We start from the raw sequence: 13,517 nt of genomic DNA, 5'->3' as shown, positions 1-13,517 counted from the left end.
GATATTCCACATACAAAAGTTAGAAATGTTTCAGCAGTCAGTCTTCACTTTGCGGTTTCACACCAGGGCAATACCGCAGGTTTCCAGGTTCAAGCTTTGGAGAGGGTTAACCCTCCCACCAGAGGTGGGGATTACAAGCGAAAACTTCTTAATAGGGAGTCCTATTGGATTTTTCGCATGGGTTCCCGTGTCCCAGCAGGATTGAATCGTAAACACGATTTAATCCTGCATTACTGATTCCTTTTCATAATGTATTTTTAGATTTAACATTTACCTTTGATGTATCCAACTTTTTATCCTCATCTTTACTTGGCATTTGAACAGAGGGTGTGACTTTGTATGCTTATTCTTGTGGATCGCAATCACCTGTGACCCTCAGGATTTCAGCTATTTAAGATCGCAGCCAGTCAGCAACAAAATTGTCATGAGTAAGGATAAGTATCAGAGTATCCGAAACGCGTAGACCTGTTTGCTATGTTGGATTTTTAATGTATTTGTGTGTATTGGTATAAAGAACGTCATCTTTTTTGGAAGCTGGACCCCTTTCTTCATTCTTTAAGCAGTTGTGGATAGACTGTCAAAATTACCAGGCAAAATTGAGATTTCATCAAATCATGCGTAAAATAAATCAGATAAAAAAAAAACGATATAAATAGATAAATCATGAAATATACATGAAGATTTAATGCTTTACACTTCCACATTGAACAGGGACACCAATGTTTCTTCCTGAATCCTGACCATTCCGTTCAGAATTCCATCACACAATGTAGATTGTGATGCCATAAAATAATTTTATTGCAGTATTCCATTATATGAAAGGCTTGGTGAGGTGAATAATGACAGGACAAACGGTTGCATACTCACAATGGAGATCGAAGAAAACTTCTCAACTGTCGACATAGAAAGCAAAATGACCTCCATGGCTTACACTATTTTTAATGAACTGAGATTGGAGGGCAAGCTGTGTGATGTTGTCATCAAAGCCAGCGGTGTGGAATTCAGTGCCCATAAGAACATCCTATGCGGCTGCAGTGCATATTTTAGGTCAGTGTTTATCATGTGTAGAGAGTGATTTAACTTTAAGGAGAATGTTCTTCATTGACTCTAAGAAATATTTATACTATTTATTTGTGGCTCTAGCCTCCATCAAGTATTGTAAGATCCATACTTTCCTGCTTCCCACTGCTCCGATCCTGTGTGCTGGATCCTGTTCCAGTCCCTGCATTGTTTTCTTCCCAGGGTATGGACATTTTCACCTGCTCCATTGCAGCCAAAGACTGGCTTTAGCAGTGATGAGAATTATTCCCAGAAAAGCCCTTTTAAGTTATTTATAATTGAATAGATGTTAGGGCTCATGCACACGAACATATTTTCTTTCCGCTTCCATTCTGTTTTTTTGCGGAACGCACGCGGAACACATCCGTATGTCATCCATATTTCATCCGTATTTTGCGGATCCATACTATAGAAATGCTATGCCCAGGCCATATTGCTCATGTGTTTGGTGATTAATAAGTTACTGTTTCCGTATACGATCCGCAAGAAAAATTGGATACAGAATACCATACGGATATGTTTTGTGCAATAACGGAATGGAACAGGACTTAAAGGGATTTTTCAGAAATTAGGATCAGGATAGGCCATCGATGTGAATTGGTGGTCATGGGGTGAGATTAAAATTTAGGTTCCCTACTTGGGCTACAAAAATATACATGGGGGGTTCCCACAGTATAGCACACTATTAAAATTATTCCTTCTAGAACTAAATAAAACTGTTAAAATATTCTAAATACAACATGTATAACATGGAATCTAATAAATATTATTGTATGTAACAGTAATTTCATATAAATTATCACAATTTATGTGCCACCAAACCCATGATAGAATTGAATCTAGTTTGCCACACCATTAATTATTTACTTATGGACCTGTAGGTGCGCATTAAGTACTATAGACATATGCAGTCTATATAGGAGAGGTAAAAGAAGAGCCATGCCTCATGCACCAGGGCACATCTCCTATGTTTCTGATACACCTCAATACAAAAGTTTAAAATACAGATACAGTATCAAAATGAATGCTTAATGCACCAAAATCAAGAGCAGTATATAAATTGAGCACCAGAGCTAAGCATAACATACAATACCAGAACCAAGCTCAAAATATTAATATAGCCCAGCGCTAACCTTAGTTAACCTCATATACCAGAACTAAGCTCATAAATATAGCTTCAGGATCAAATTAAATACATAGATGAACTGCAAAGTCAAGTACACAACTGCTATGTAAGTTTGTTCTCTATCAAACTACACCTTCCATGAAAATAGTAACATATCTCTCAATGAGTGGCATCTTCTCTGTTTGGAGCCATTCTCTTTTCTTCTCTATCTGGCCCAGACCATGATGACATCTCCTGTCCATAGGCCGTCACTGCAGAGTTTGCTGCCCAGGTTTTTTCAGCTTCCTGTTTTTGCTCCACCCACTTAATATAATAGCCACACACACCGCCCCCTAAATATAACTATGCTATACATTGTGCCCACTAAATAAAATAGGTCTAAGCACTTTGCTCCTGACTAAAAACATGCCCACACTGTGCCCCTGATTTAAAAAGACCCACCGTGCCCCAATAGAAAATACAAAATGTGCACACTGTGCCCTTTGAATGATCAAGAAATTCCGCACACTGTGCCACCTGAATGAAAGAAATGCCCACATATTTTCAGCATTAAAAAAGTCCCCACTGTGCTCTCTGAATACAAATATGCTCCCACACATTCTACTAACTGATTTAAAAAATGCTCAAACTGTGAACCCTGAAAACATTATGCACCACCCTTCTTCCTCCTGAACATAAACATGTCCCTCACTGTGTCCTTGAATTAAACAATACCTGAACTGTGACCCTGAATAATAGCATGCTCCATATTGTTCTCCCTGAATAACTGAATTCTCCAATACCCTACCACTCCTGTTCCAAAGTTGCCCAGTCTCCTGCCATTCTCTGCTTCCTGCTGCAGTACTGACCTCCCAACTCAGGGACTTGCAACTGCTGCATCCAATCACTGCCCGCAGCAGTAACCTGTTCCAGCCAGTGATTGTCTGCTGGTGCGTTCACATGTCCATGTGTCAGGGCATCCATGCTTCAGCAGTAAGTGGAGAATGAAGGGGGACTGAGCATCCTATGAATGGAGGCGGTAAGGGATCAATGAGGCAAGTATACCTATTTTATTTATTTTAAAGATATTGAGGCACATTTATTAAGACCAGCGTTTTAGACAACGGTCCTAATAAAGCCCCATAACTTTGGCACATCCAGTTCTAAATGTAAGACAGCTTCCAAGCTGTCTTACATTTAGACCATTTTCTACATTATGCCTAAAACAGGCTGGCCCTTCCCCTTTCCTGCCCATGCCACGCCCACAATTTTAGAACTGGCGTAAGAGGAGCAAAGTTGCAGATAGCGGTGCAACTAATGATTGCGTTGCCATCTGCACTTGAAATATGCCTAATTAAGGCGAATTTAAGCTTAGTAAATTACCTCCATTATTTTTTCCTGGACAACCAGTTTTAAAGAGGCTCTGTCAGCATGATCAACCCTATTAAACCAGGCATACTGACTAGCAGGGTTGATCATGCTGATTAAAACGATGTCCTTTTTTTGTCTGTATGCTAAACAGCCACAAAGATATCTGTGTTTTTATTTGTATGCAAATGAGCAAGTTGGAGCACCAGGGGCTCAATAGTTGGAGCACTGCTTTGCACACTCCCCCCTGCCTTTGATTGACAGAGCAGTGTCCTAGCATGTACATATCATATACACTACTTACTATAGCTACTTACTATACTACTTACTATACCATGCTTACTACTTACTATACCATGCTGAGAAGAGTGGATTTCTATGCTTAGAAAGCTAATACTGTATGCATATTACGGTTTTATTCACAAGTACAATATATGACTATAAAGAAACCAGTAACCAGTACTGAGGACCTGCACAGGCATGTTCAGGTGACCACAGGTCCTTCTCTTACATAAGACTATGTAATAGAGCACAATGCACATATCAACAGTGATCAATAACCAACTGGACATTACCAACAGTACAATAATGTTGCAAAATAGCATTGTTTATTGCTGTGCATGAGTACATAAACATCGTCCTTGCTACTATAACACATGCATATCTTAGAATGGCGGCAGACCCTCTTTACCATGTAGTAAACTTATAACACAGTCCATAATATATATCCAAATGGTAGCGCTCTACTACCTTACAACAGACAAGCACTGTAAATACTTTCTCTGCTATATATAGTTATGTATCTACCAGACACAGAGCCACCTTTGTTCATGTCCTGTGTCTAGTACCCTTTAATCTATTTTATTCTAACTGACTCTTTCACCTAGGTGTTCTACATTACCAATGTCGATGGTTACATCATGTTATTCCCAATTTCATTTTATTTCCAGAGCATTGTTCACAGGTAGCTGGAAAAACAGCGAGGAGAAAGTCTATGACATTGCTGGTGTATCTCCAGACACAATGAAATTAGTCTTACAGTATGCCTACACCTGGACGGTCCCAATCAACCCTGAAAATGTGGAAAATCTCTTTATTGCGGCAGACTTTTTCAACATTCTAGGGCTTCTACGTATTTGCTCTGATTTCCTGAAAAACCAACTGTGCCCACAAAATTGTATTGGTATCTATAGGTTCACTGAATATTATTATTGCCCTGAGCTCCATCAGGAGGCATACATGTACATCTTACATAACTTTGAAAATATATTGAAAATCTCAGATGAGTTCCTTGATCTGTCAGCTACGGACCTTAAAGGCATTTTAGAGAAAGATGAACTGAACATTAAACAGGAAGAATTTGCATTTGAAGCTATTACCAAGTGGATCAAACATAACCCTTCAAGCCGGAAACAGTATATCTCAATTCTTCTTTCAGAGGTAATGCCAAGGTTTTTTTTCCCCATTAAATGGTCTCCTTACAAATTAAAAAGGTTCTGTACAAGTAACAGTTAATAGCATATCTCTATAAATATGTGACTTTTGAGGCTCTGATCACTTTCCATTGATCAAAATAAGAAAGCGGTGTGCCATGGCTCTTTAGACTTTTACCATCATACACAGTGCCTCCTACATCCATGCCTGGTGTTTGCTGTTCTGACTAGTGGGTAGCGAAGGTACAGTGGCTGGGTTTGGGGTAGCCCCGATGCTACGCTGGGTCCCCCGAACACCAAAATGGGAAATCGGTCCAGAGAGTCAGGGTCTGCAATAAACCAGTGTGCTTCTTTACTGGAGAAACTCAAAACAATACAGGCAAGGCACTGAGCTGGCTTCTCCAGTCTCCTCCCAGACAGAAGAAGGGTGTATGGTGAGGAAAGCCCTGAGCTACCTGTCCCACTCTCTCTCTGAAGAAGGCTGTTACCCTGGACAAAGGCTGATGGCCCAGGGTCTGTGGCTTAGTTGTCCAGCTGGCTCCCTGGTCAATGGGTAGGTAACCCTGGGTCTGTGGCTCAGCATCCCTATCTCAGCATCTTCTGGTCACTTATGCAGCCTAGCAAAGCTTCTTTTACTAAGCACTGGACTCTATCTGCAGTCAACTAAGGGCTCTGACTGCTCTCCTGATATACAGTTCTTAGCTGAACTAGAATTTTCTAGTGGGAAGGGTGGAGTGGAGAAACAAGCATATACAATGTTACAATTTCTTTTTAGTATAGACTTATATAGAGCTTCAATGCAAATAATATGGGAATTAGCAGTTTTTCCAGACATAAGCAAGTCTTAAGCATAAACAGCACAGCTACACCAGGCAGAAGGTCAGTGCGTCTGTTTTTTCCCTCCAAAACTTTGCATAGCTGAAAAGTCATAACGTCTCTCAGTATTAGCTGGCTATGCATTGTTAAGCGCACAGGGCCAGATTTATCTTCAGCTCAAGTCAAAATAATGGAGTGAAAAAGTCGCAAATTTTTGCGCAATCGCTAAAACTATGCAACAATTTGCAACTTTTTTCTGCTCTGCACTATGCTCGCTAGTTTTCTGAAAGTGGGCGTGTTTTCTTATGTAAATGAAATCTCTAGACAGATTTACTATTGCAACTATTTAAAAAAATCGCAATTTCACTCCAGTGAAGACCATGCTTATCTTATGAGACTTTTTAATAGAACATGCAACTTTTTCATAAAGACGTGCAACTTTTTCGTAAAGATGTGCGACTTTTGTAAAGCTGCTTACTGACGGATAAACTGCTACCGTCAAACCACATTAATTACAGTCTTAAAGGGCCGATCATAAATCTGTCATGGCTAAAACTGACTTTAGCCATATGTGAAAGTGGAGTGAGCTGTCAGAGTCATGATAAATCTGGCCCACAGTGTATTGTAAAAAACGTACAGTGTATTGTGGCTTGTTGTAATGTAGCTGCAGACAGCTCAGACTGCCCACGCCAACCTTGTCCACTGCTGAAAATACCTACCATGGGCATATGAACATCAGAACCCTACCATGGAGCAATGGAAGAGGGCATTGTTTGATGGTTTGACGAGTTGTGCTTTCTTTTATATCATGTAGATGGTCTGCTGTGTGTCACTTGTGTAAGAGATGGCACCAGGATAGCACACTGAGCAATGTTCTACTGGGAAACCTTGAGTCCTGGCAATCATTTCGAGAAATTGCCTGAAGGCAGTGGCCTCTTTCAATATGAGGATGTCCCTGCCACACAATAAAAATTGTTAAAGAATTGTTTGAAGAACATGACAAAGAGTTCAAGGTGCTGACTTTTCCGACAAAACAAACCTAATCCATGAAGGCCCCCTCTCTTGAATCAGAATTTAAAGGGTATGTACACATTCGGGAGAATGTATTTTTATCATTGCATTTTACTTATTTTGGGCTAAAAATCATTTTTTTTCAATTGGTCATTATTAAAAATAATGAGCTGTTCTGTCACAAAGGGTTGGGTTTTTCTAGCTTTTTGTATCATACTTTGGTCATCTAATAAACCTTATCTCTAAATTACTAATAGGTCATACACAGTTATTTAAGCCACATTCTTATCAGTAAGATAAGAACTAAGCTATAATGGGTGTTTATAAGGTCAGTTTAGAAATAATGAGCTCTCAGCTGAGCTGTCTGATGGGAAACAGTAAAAATACAGAGCCTGCTACCAGAGAATTTCAGCCCTGTAAGAGAAAAGGGCTCTGAATTTGAAAAAGAAAACAATTGAAAAAATGATTTTAGCTTAAAATGAGTACAATGCAATAATAAATAAATAAATGTCCCCAAAAGCGTACATAGCTTTTAAATGTTCTATGATAATGTCTTAGTATCAGATACCACAGGGCACCTTCATATGTTTTGAAGTACATTTATATTTAGATAGATACTGTATATATTTCTACACTGTGTATGTATTTGACTTTACAGTTTCTCAGTACTTCTCACTCCTTTGGTTGTCGTTTTATAAACTGCTCTAATCTTTATTGCTAGGTTCGCTTTGCATTCATGGATGATGACTACTTCAAATACAATGTTAAAAAAAACAACTATGTAAGCGAGAATGAAGAGTGCAAACCTATCATTATTAATGGTTTAAAAGCTATTTATGACCTTAATATAAATGGCCCCTCAAATGTGGATTTGATAAACCCAATGAACAGACCTCGTCTTCCTTATGCAGTCTTGTTTGCTATAGGTGGTTGGAGTGGAGGTAGTCCCACAAATGCTACTGAGTGCTATGATTCCCGTGCCGACCAGTGGGTCAATATTATAAATGAAGATTTAAGTCCAAGAGCGTACCATGGAACAGCATATTTTAAGGAGCATGTGTATATTATTGGTGGATTTGATAGTGTGGACTATTTTAGCAGTGTAATAAGTTTTAACCCAATAAAGAAAACATGGCAGCAAGTAGCACCCATGCATTCAAAAAGATGTTATATCAGTGTCACTATTCTGGATGGAAATATCTATGCAATGGGAGGCTTTGATGGCCACTTTCGTCTGAACACTGCTGAACGGTATGACCCAGAAAACAACCAGTGGACTTTGATTGACCCTATGAATGAGCAGAGGAGTGATGCCAGTGCCACCACACTTAATGACAAGGTAAAGAGATATTAATCTATCTTAAAGGTAGAGGATAGGGGATTAGCATCTGATCGGTAGGAGTCTGGAATAAAATCACAATTATGAGAATGGGGTCCATGAGTTAGTAGTGGCAAATTGAGTATGCATGCTGCCACTCCATTCATATTCAACGGGAGTGCCGGAAATAACCGAGTGTTGCACATGGCTATCTCCGACAGTCCCAGAGAGAATCAATTTATACCGACACACGGGACCTCTGTTCTCATTATCGGTGGGGATCCACCCGTCAGATTCCCCACCGATCAGGTGCTTATCCCCAGTCTTGCTGTGGATTAGGGATATATTGATTTTATGTCACAACCCCTTTAAGTGCTGATGGCACTTTTTTTAATCTACGGTTGGGTTCACATCTGAATTATAGTACGCCATGCAGACAGACACCCTGGCAGAACCATAAGGATTTTATTGTAATCTAATTAAGTCAGATAGGCACTGGTGGTATCCATCATGTCTGTTATAATCCACCCATCTTTGTTATAATGAGAAACCATGGTATGCAAAGTAGCCGTCCTTCAGGAAAAAATTAAATTGTCTTTCTAGTGTCACCTGTTGTGGGTAGCTATACTGTGACTGACTTTTTTAATAGGCCTTGTAACATGAACAAGCCTATTAAAAGGTTGAATATTAACTGATAGGATAGCTACTTCCAATAGGTTGTACCAGAGAGACAACTTTCCTTCTTCCTCGAAAATTGCTACTTTGCATTGCCTGGCATATTAAACTCACTACACCAAGTCGGTGGTCTCCATAAGAAAAAAAAAATTATTCCACTAGAATCACATCAGAATCTTTCACCTAGCCAATACCCTGCTAGCACTGATGAGGGTCAAAAATCCAGAAACAGCTCTCTGTGGATGGGTCTCTTTTTCTTATGGAGATGATTGTCCATAGCATAGTTTTTTGTTTCTATGGATATTAGGATATCATAAATTGTGGCCAATGTCAGGGTGAAACATTGGTTGCTACACATTCAAGTTTCCAGAAGCCTATATTCTATATAACGTTATGCAAGACAAATTATTTAGATTAATGCTTATCTAGAACTGTAATATTAGGTCATAATTTTAGATTACTCTCCTTAGTTCATGATTTGCAGTGTATCAGTTTGATTCGTATTGTGGAGTAAAAATCCATGAGTCAACAACCACATTCTTTGGGACTTAGGCTTCATCCACTTCATCCACTACTAGTGATATGATGTCTACTGCCAGTTGGGTATCTTGCAGGGAAATCACTTATTAGACCATTCTGTGATTTTTTTCAATAAAATGCTGATAAAGTACTAATGCTTTTAGGTAAATCTTTCTTCAATATGTAGAAGAACCGTATAGAACCGTATAATATTTTTTATGTTCGTTATTAATTTTTGTTCAGATTTACATCTGCGGAGGATTCAATGGTAATGAGTGCCTATTCACTGCTGAGATGTACAGCCTTGATACCAAACAGTGGACTACAATCTCTCCAATGTGGAGCCGGCGTAGTGGTGTGGGAGCTATTGCCTATAGAGAAAAAGTATATGTGGTATGGATATTTAATACCTAAAAATGTAAAGCATACCGATTCACACATCTAGGATGTGTTATTTGAGTTGTTCCCCTTTAAAAAAAAGGCAATTGTAGACCAAATTAAGTTAACTGGTTCAACTTTAGACTCACCTGTCATAGTCACTTTGGTTCTAGCGCTCAGTTTCCTTCTCCTCCGCTTCCTATCCCCACTTGAGTGGAATTGTAACCTGCCATCTACATGCACATCACTGCTGCTTACTGATCAATGGCTTGCTGAGGCCATTAATTGGATGTTAGCAATGGTGTGCCTGTAGACAATACATTACACTTCCAGTCCAGAAGGCCAGAAGCAGAGGAGAAGGAAGCTAAAACCAGAACAATGGTGACAGGTGAGTCTTGGAGAACCATTTTAATGGTTACAGTCTATTTAAGGGACACAGAATCAAATTGGTTTCAATTACACACAAGGTGGAGCTAATGCTTAAATATTGCAGACTTATTTGGACACAACAATTGTGCAACCCTCTATTTCAGGTTCCTGTTCACTCCACAGGAGCCACATCCAAGCAAATGTGTGGCTTCACACAAACAACTGTCCAATCACCCTCCATTTAATATCAGGTAGCTATTTCTCGTCATCAAGGCTCTACTCCCTAGAGCCCTATTCCTTTTAGGTAGGGACTAATTTCAAGGGCCCCCACTCACATGACCCTTATTTTTGTGACAGGCCCATTCAGTTTGAAACACCTCACAAATAAACCCACTAGATTTCACCTCAGGTCAACAGATAATAAGGCTTCTGCTATAGCGGCTCTTCAGTCCTCACAGAACTGACTTGACCTAGCTGCAGTCTTCCTTGGTTTGAGCTAAGCACCACTCACCCCTTCCTGGATCCTTCCATGGTGATTATCGCCACAGCAGACTTCTCCTGAGTTAAACTTATTTAGGCTGCCAGCACACTTAGAATATACAGCTTCGTTGGCAGTCTGCACAGAACACAGCTCAGTAACGTAGCTGATCTGTTCCCATCCAGAAGTTCAGGCCCTACATCACTCCACCTAACCTTTAGCCCACTAGCAATCCTTACAGTCGGCAACATGTTTTAAACATCCAGTTCATCACCATTCCCAAAGTCCAAACTTACACCAGTTTGTAGCTCACCGTAATCTATTCAGGTTAAACAGATCACAGAATGGTTTCACTGGCCAATATTTAATGAAACAGGTACCCACCTCCAACCATATCTCTTCCTAATTGTTTTCCCCTGCAGCTACTTATTACAGTGTGGTACTGCAACAAATCAGCATCACAACGTACACCTCTCTATCTGGTCCAGGCTCTTCTTTGCCTACTCCACTATCTGTAGCTGACAACCAATAAGACAATCATTCCTGCAATCAGGCATAACAGCATATTATGGAGGCACCGTAGGATATTGCAACCCGTACTTTGGGTAACTTGCAGTAGACAACATTGATATAATACATACAAACACAATCATATACAGTATATATACCTGTTTACAAAACAAACACAATTAAACCACTGAGCAGTCTCATAAAACCCCTTTACACTGACTGAACATTGGGCAGATTATCGCTAACAAACGCTTGTAGGAATTCTCGTTAGCGATAATCTACTGGTGTCAGGTGCCGCCGATTAACCGATGAATGAGCGAATTGTTGCTGTCATCACCGAAATCATTGTTTGCTGGCAGCAGATTGCGCTGTCTAAACACTCTGCTGCTGGCACACACTTATTCTGTATGGGGACGAGTGAGGGCTTTAGCAATTACTTTTTCCCATACTGTGGAGGAGATCGCTACATGTAAATGCAGCAATCTCCCCAATTGTCGAGCAGGCTGTTGTCGGGAAAGTATGCTTCCTTCCCCACAATCATCGGCTAAATTGTTCAGTGTAAAGGTGCCATCGCTCGTCCCCATACAGAGTCATTGTTTGCCAGCAGCAGAGTGCTGTTTAGAAAGCATGATCTGCTGCCAGCAAACAATGATTTCGGTGACTGCACAAATGATCCTATTATTGAAACGCACGTTCATTGGGTAACTGGTAGCACATTTGTACCAGCAGATTATCACTAACAAGTATTCGTAAGAATGCTTGTTAGCAATAATCTGCCCGATGTTCAGGCAGTGTAAAGGGCCTTTAGATAACTAGTCCATTCATTTAAAGAAACAGATGGCTAATAATAAAGGATACATCAGCAGTCCATGTGCTGCACATACAAAGAGTATACGGTTCGCCTTCTTATAAGCAAATTTCATATTTTATGACAATGGAAGGTTAAAGACAGATCCATATTGTAGCCTACATTGTCCTAAAGGGTGGAAATATGCTTCAGTAGTAGGAAATATGTAAAACTGAAGCCAAACAACAAGACCATCTCATTTTCTGTTCTTCCACTGTGAACTACACTTCATGTTACTGCCTACGTGATGGAGGGGCAATCTAGACTTTTCTATGGAGCCCAAAGAATTCTAGTGATTCTTATACTAATCAGTCACCCAGAAAAATTTATCATAGGTGACAAGTTTGGTACTTTAGATATATATTTTATAGCTCTTAGTAACAGTGGTCTGCCCTAAGTGCCCTCTAGTAAACACCCAATTATCACCAACTTCTATGAAAAAGAATCTCCATTTAAGTATTTTCCATCTTTAAGTAATACGTATTTTATTTTTTAGGTTGGAGGTTTTGATGGAGCTAATCGCCTGAGAAGTGTTGAGGCTTACAGCCCTGTCAACAACACCTGGCACGTGGTGACTCCTATGGTCACACCTCGAAGCAACTTTGGAATTGAAGTACTAGATGACCTTCTTTTTGCTGTAGGAGGTTTTAATGGATTTACCACCACATTCAATGTTGAATGCTATGATGAAACAACAGATGAGTGGTATGATGTCCATGGCATGAACGTTTACCGTAGTGCTTTAAGTTGTTGTGTGGTAGCTGGTCTCCCCAACATCCGAGACTATGCAGCTTCCCGAGACATCCAATCCAGAGATGAGATTAGATCTTCCTCCTCCACAAGTTCACTGCCAATATGACAAGTTTTTAACACAACTTAATGCAATACAAAAGCATTGTCAACCAGGCCAACAAATAATAAAAGCTGTAAAAACTGAACTCAATTGCCAGATAATTTTAAATACAGATATCTAAGAGGCTTAACCCCTTCCCAACAGGTCTTTAAAGATGTTGCCTGCTTCAGAGTGGAACGTGCACCTTAGGCCCCTTTCACACGGGCGTTGTCGGAAAATGTGCGGGTGCGTTACGGGAAAACCCGCGATTTTTATGTGTGAGTGCAAAACATTGTATTGCGTTTTGCATTCGCGTGAAAAAAATTGCGCATGTTTGGTACCCAAACCCGTACTTCTTCACAGAAGTTTGGGCTTGGGATCGGTGTTCTGTAGATTGTATTATTTTCCCTTATAACATGGTTATAAGGAAAAATAATAGCATTATGAATACAGCATGTACACTACGTGCAGAATTATTAGGCAAATGAGTATTTTGACCACATCATCCTCTTTATGCATGTTGTCTTACTCCAAGCTGTATAGGCTCGAAAGCCTACTACCAATTAAGCATATTAGGTGATGTGCATCTCTGTAATGAGAAGGGGTGTGGTCTAATGACATCAACACCCTATATAAGGTGTGCATAATTATTAGGCAACTTCCTTTCCTTTGGCAAAATGGGTCAAAAGAAGGACTTGACAGGCTCAGAAAAGTCAAAAATACTGAGATATCTTGCAGAGGGATGCAGCACTCTTAAAATTGCAAAGCTTCTGAAGCGTGATCATCGAACAATCAAGCG

At 39.9% G+C, this 13,517-nt stretch overlaps 1 protein-coding gene across 1 annotated transcript; it reads left to right on the top strand.

Annotated features, from left to right (window-relative positions):
* The first annotated feature begins 868 nt into the window (after positions 1-868).
* On the top strand, positions 869-12,745 carry KLHL10 (kelch like family member 10). Its single transcript, XM_044295550.1, has 5 exons — positions 869-1,047; positions 4,483-4,972; positions 7,514-8,131; positions 9,548-9,697; positions 12,383-12,745. Exons 1-5 carry the CDS (start codon positions 869-871, stop codon positions 12,743-12,745), a joined length of 1,800 nt encoding a protein of 599 aa, XP_044151485.1.
* Positions 12,746-13,517: the final 772 nt, after the last annotated feature.

The sequence above is a fragment of the Bufo gargarizans genome, chromosome 5, assembly GCF_014858855.1.
Source record: "Bufo gargarizans isolate SCDJY-AF-19 chromosome 5, ASM1485885v1, whole genome shotgun sequence".
NCBI lineage: Eukaryota > Metazoa > Chordata > Amphibia > Anura > Bufonidae > Bufo > Bufo gargarizans.
Note: the sequence above shows the minus strand (reverse complement) of the source record. Positions and strands in the feature narration are given on the sequence as shown.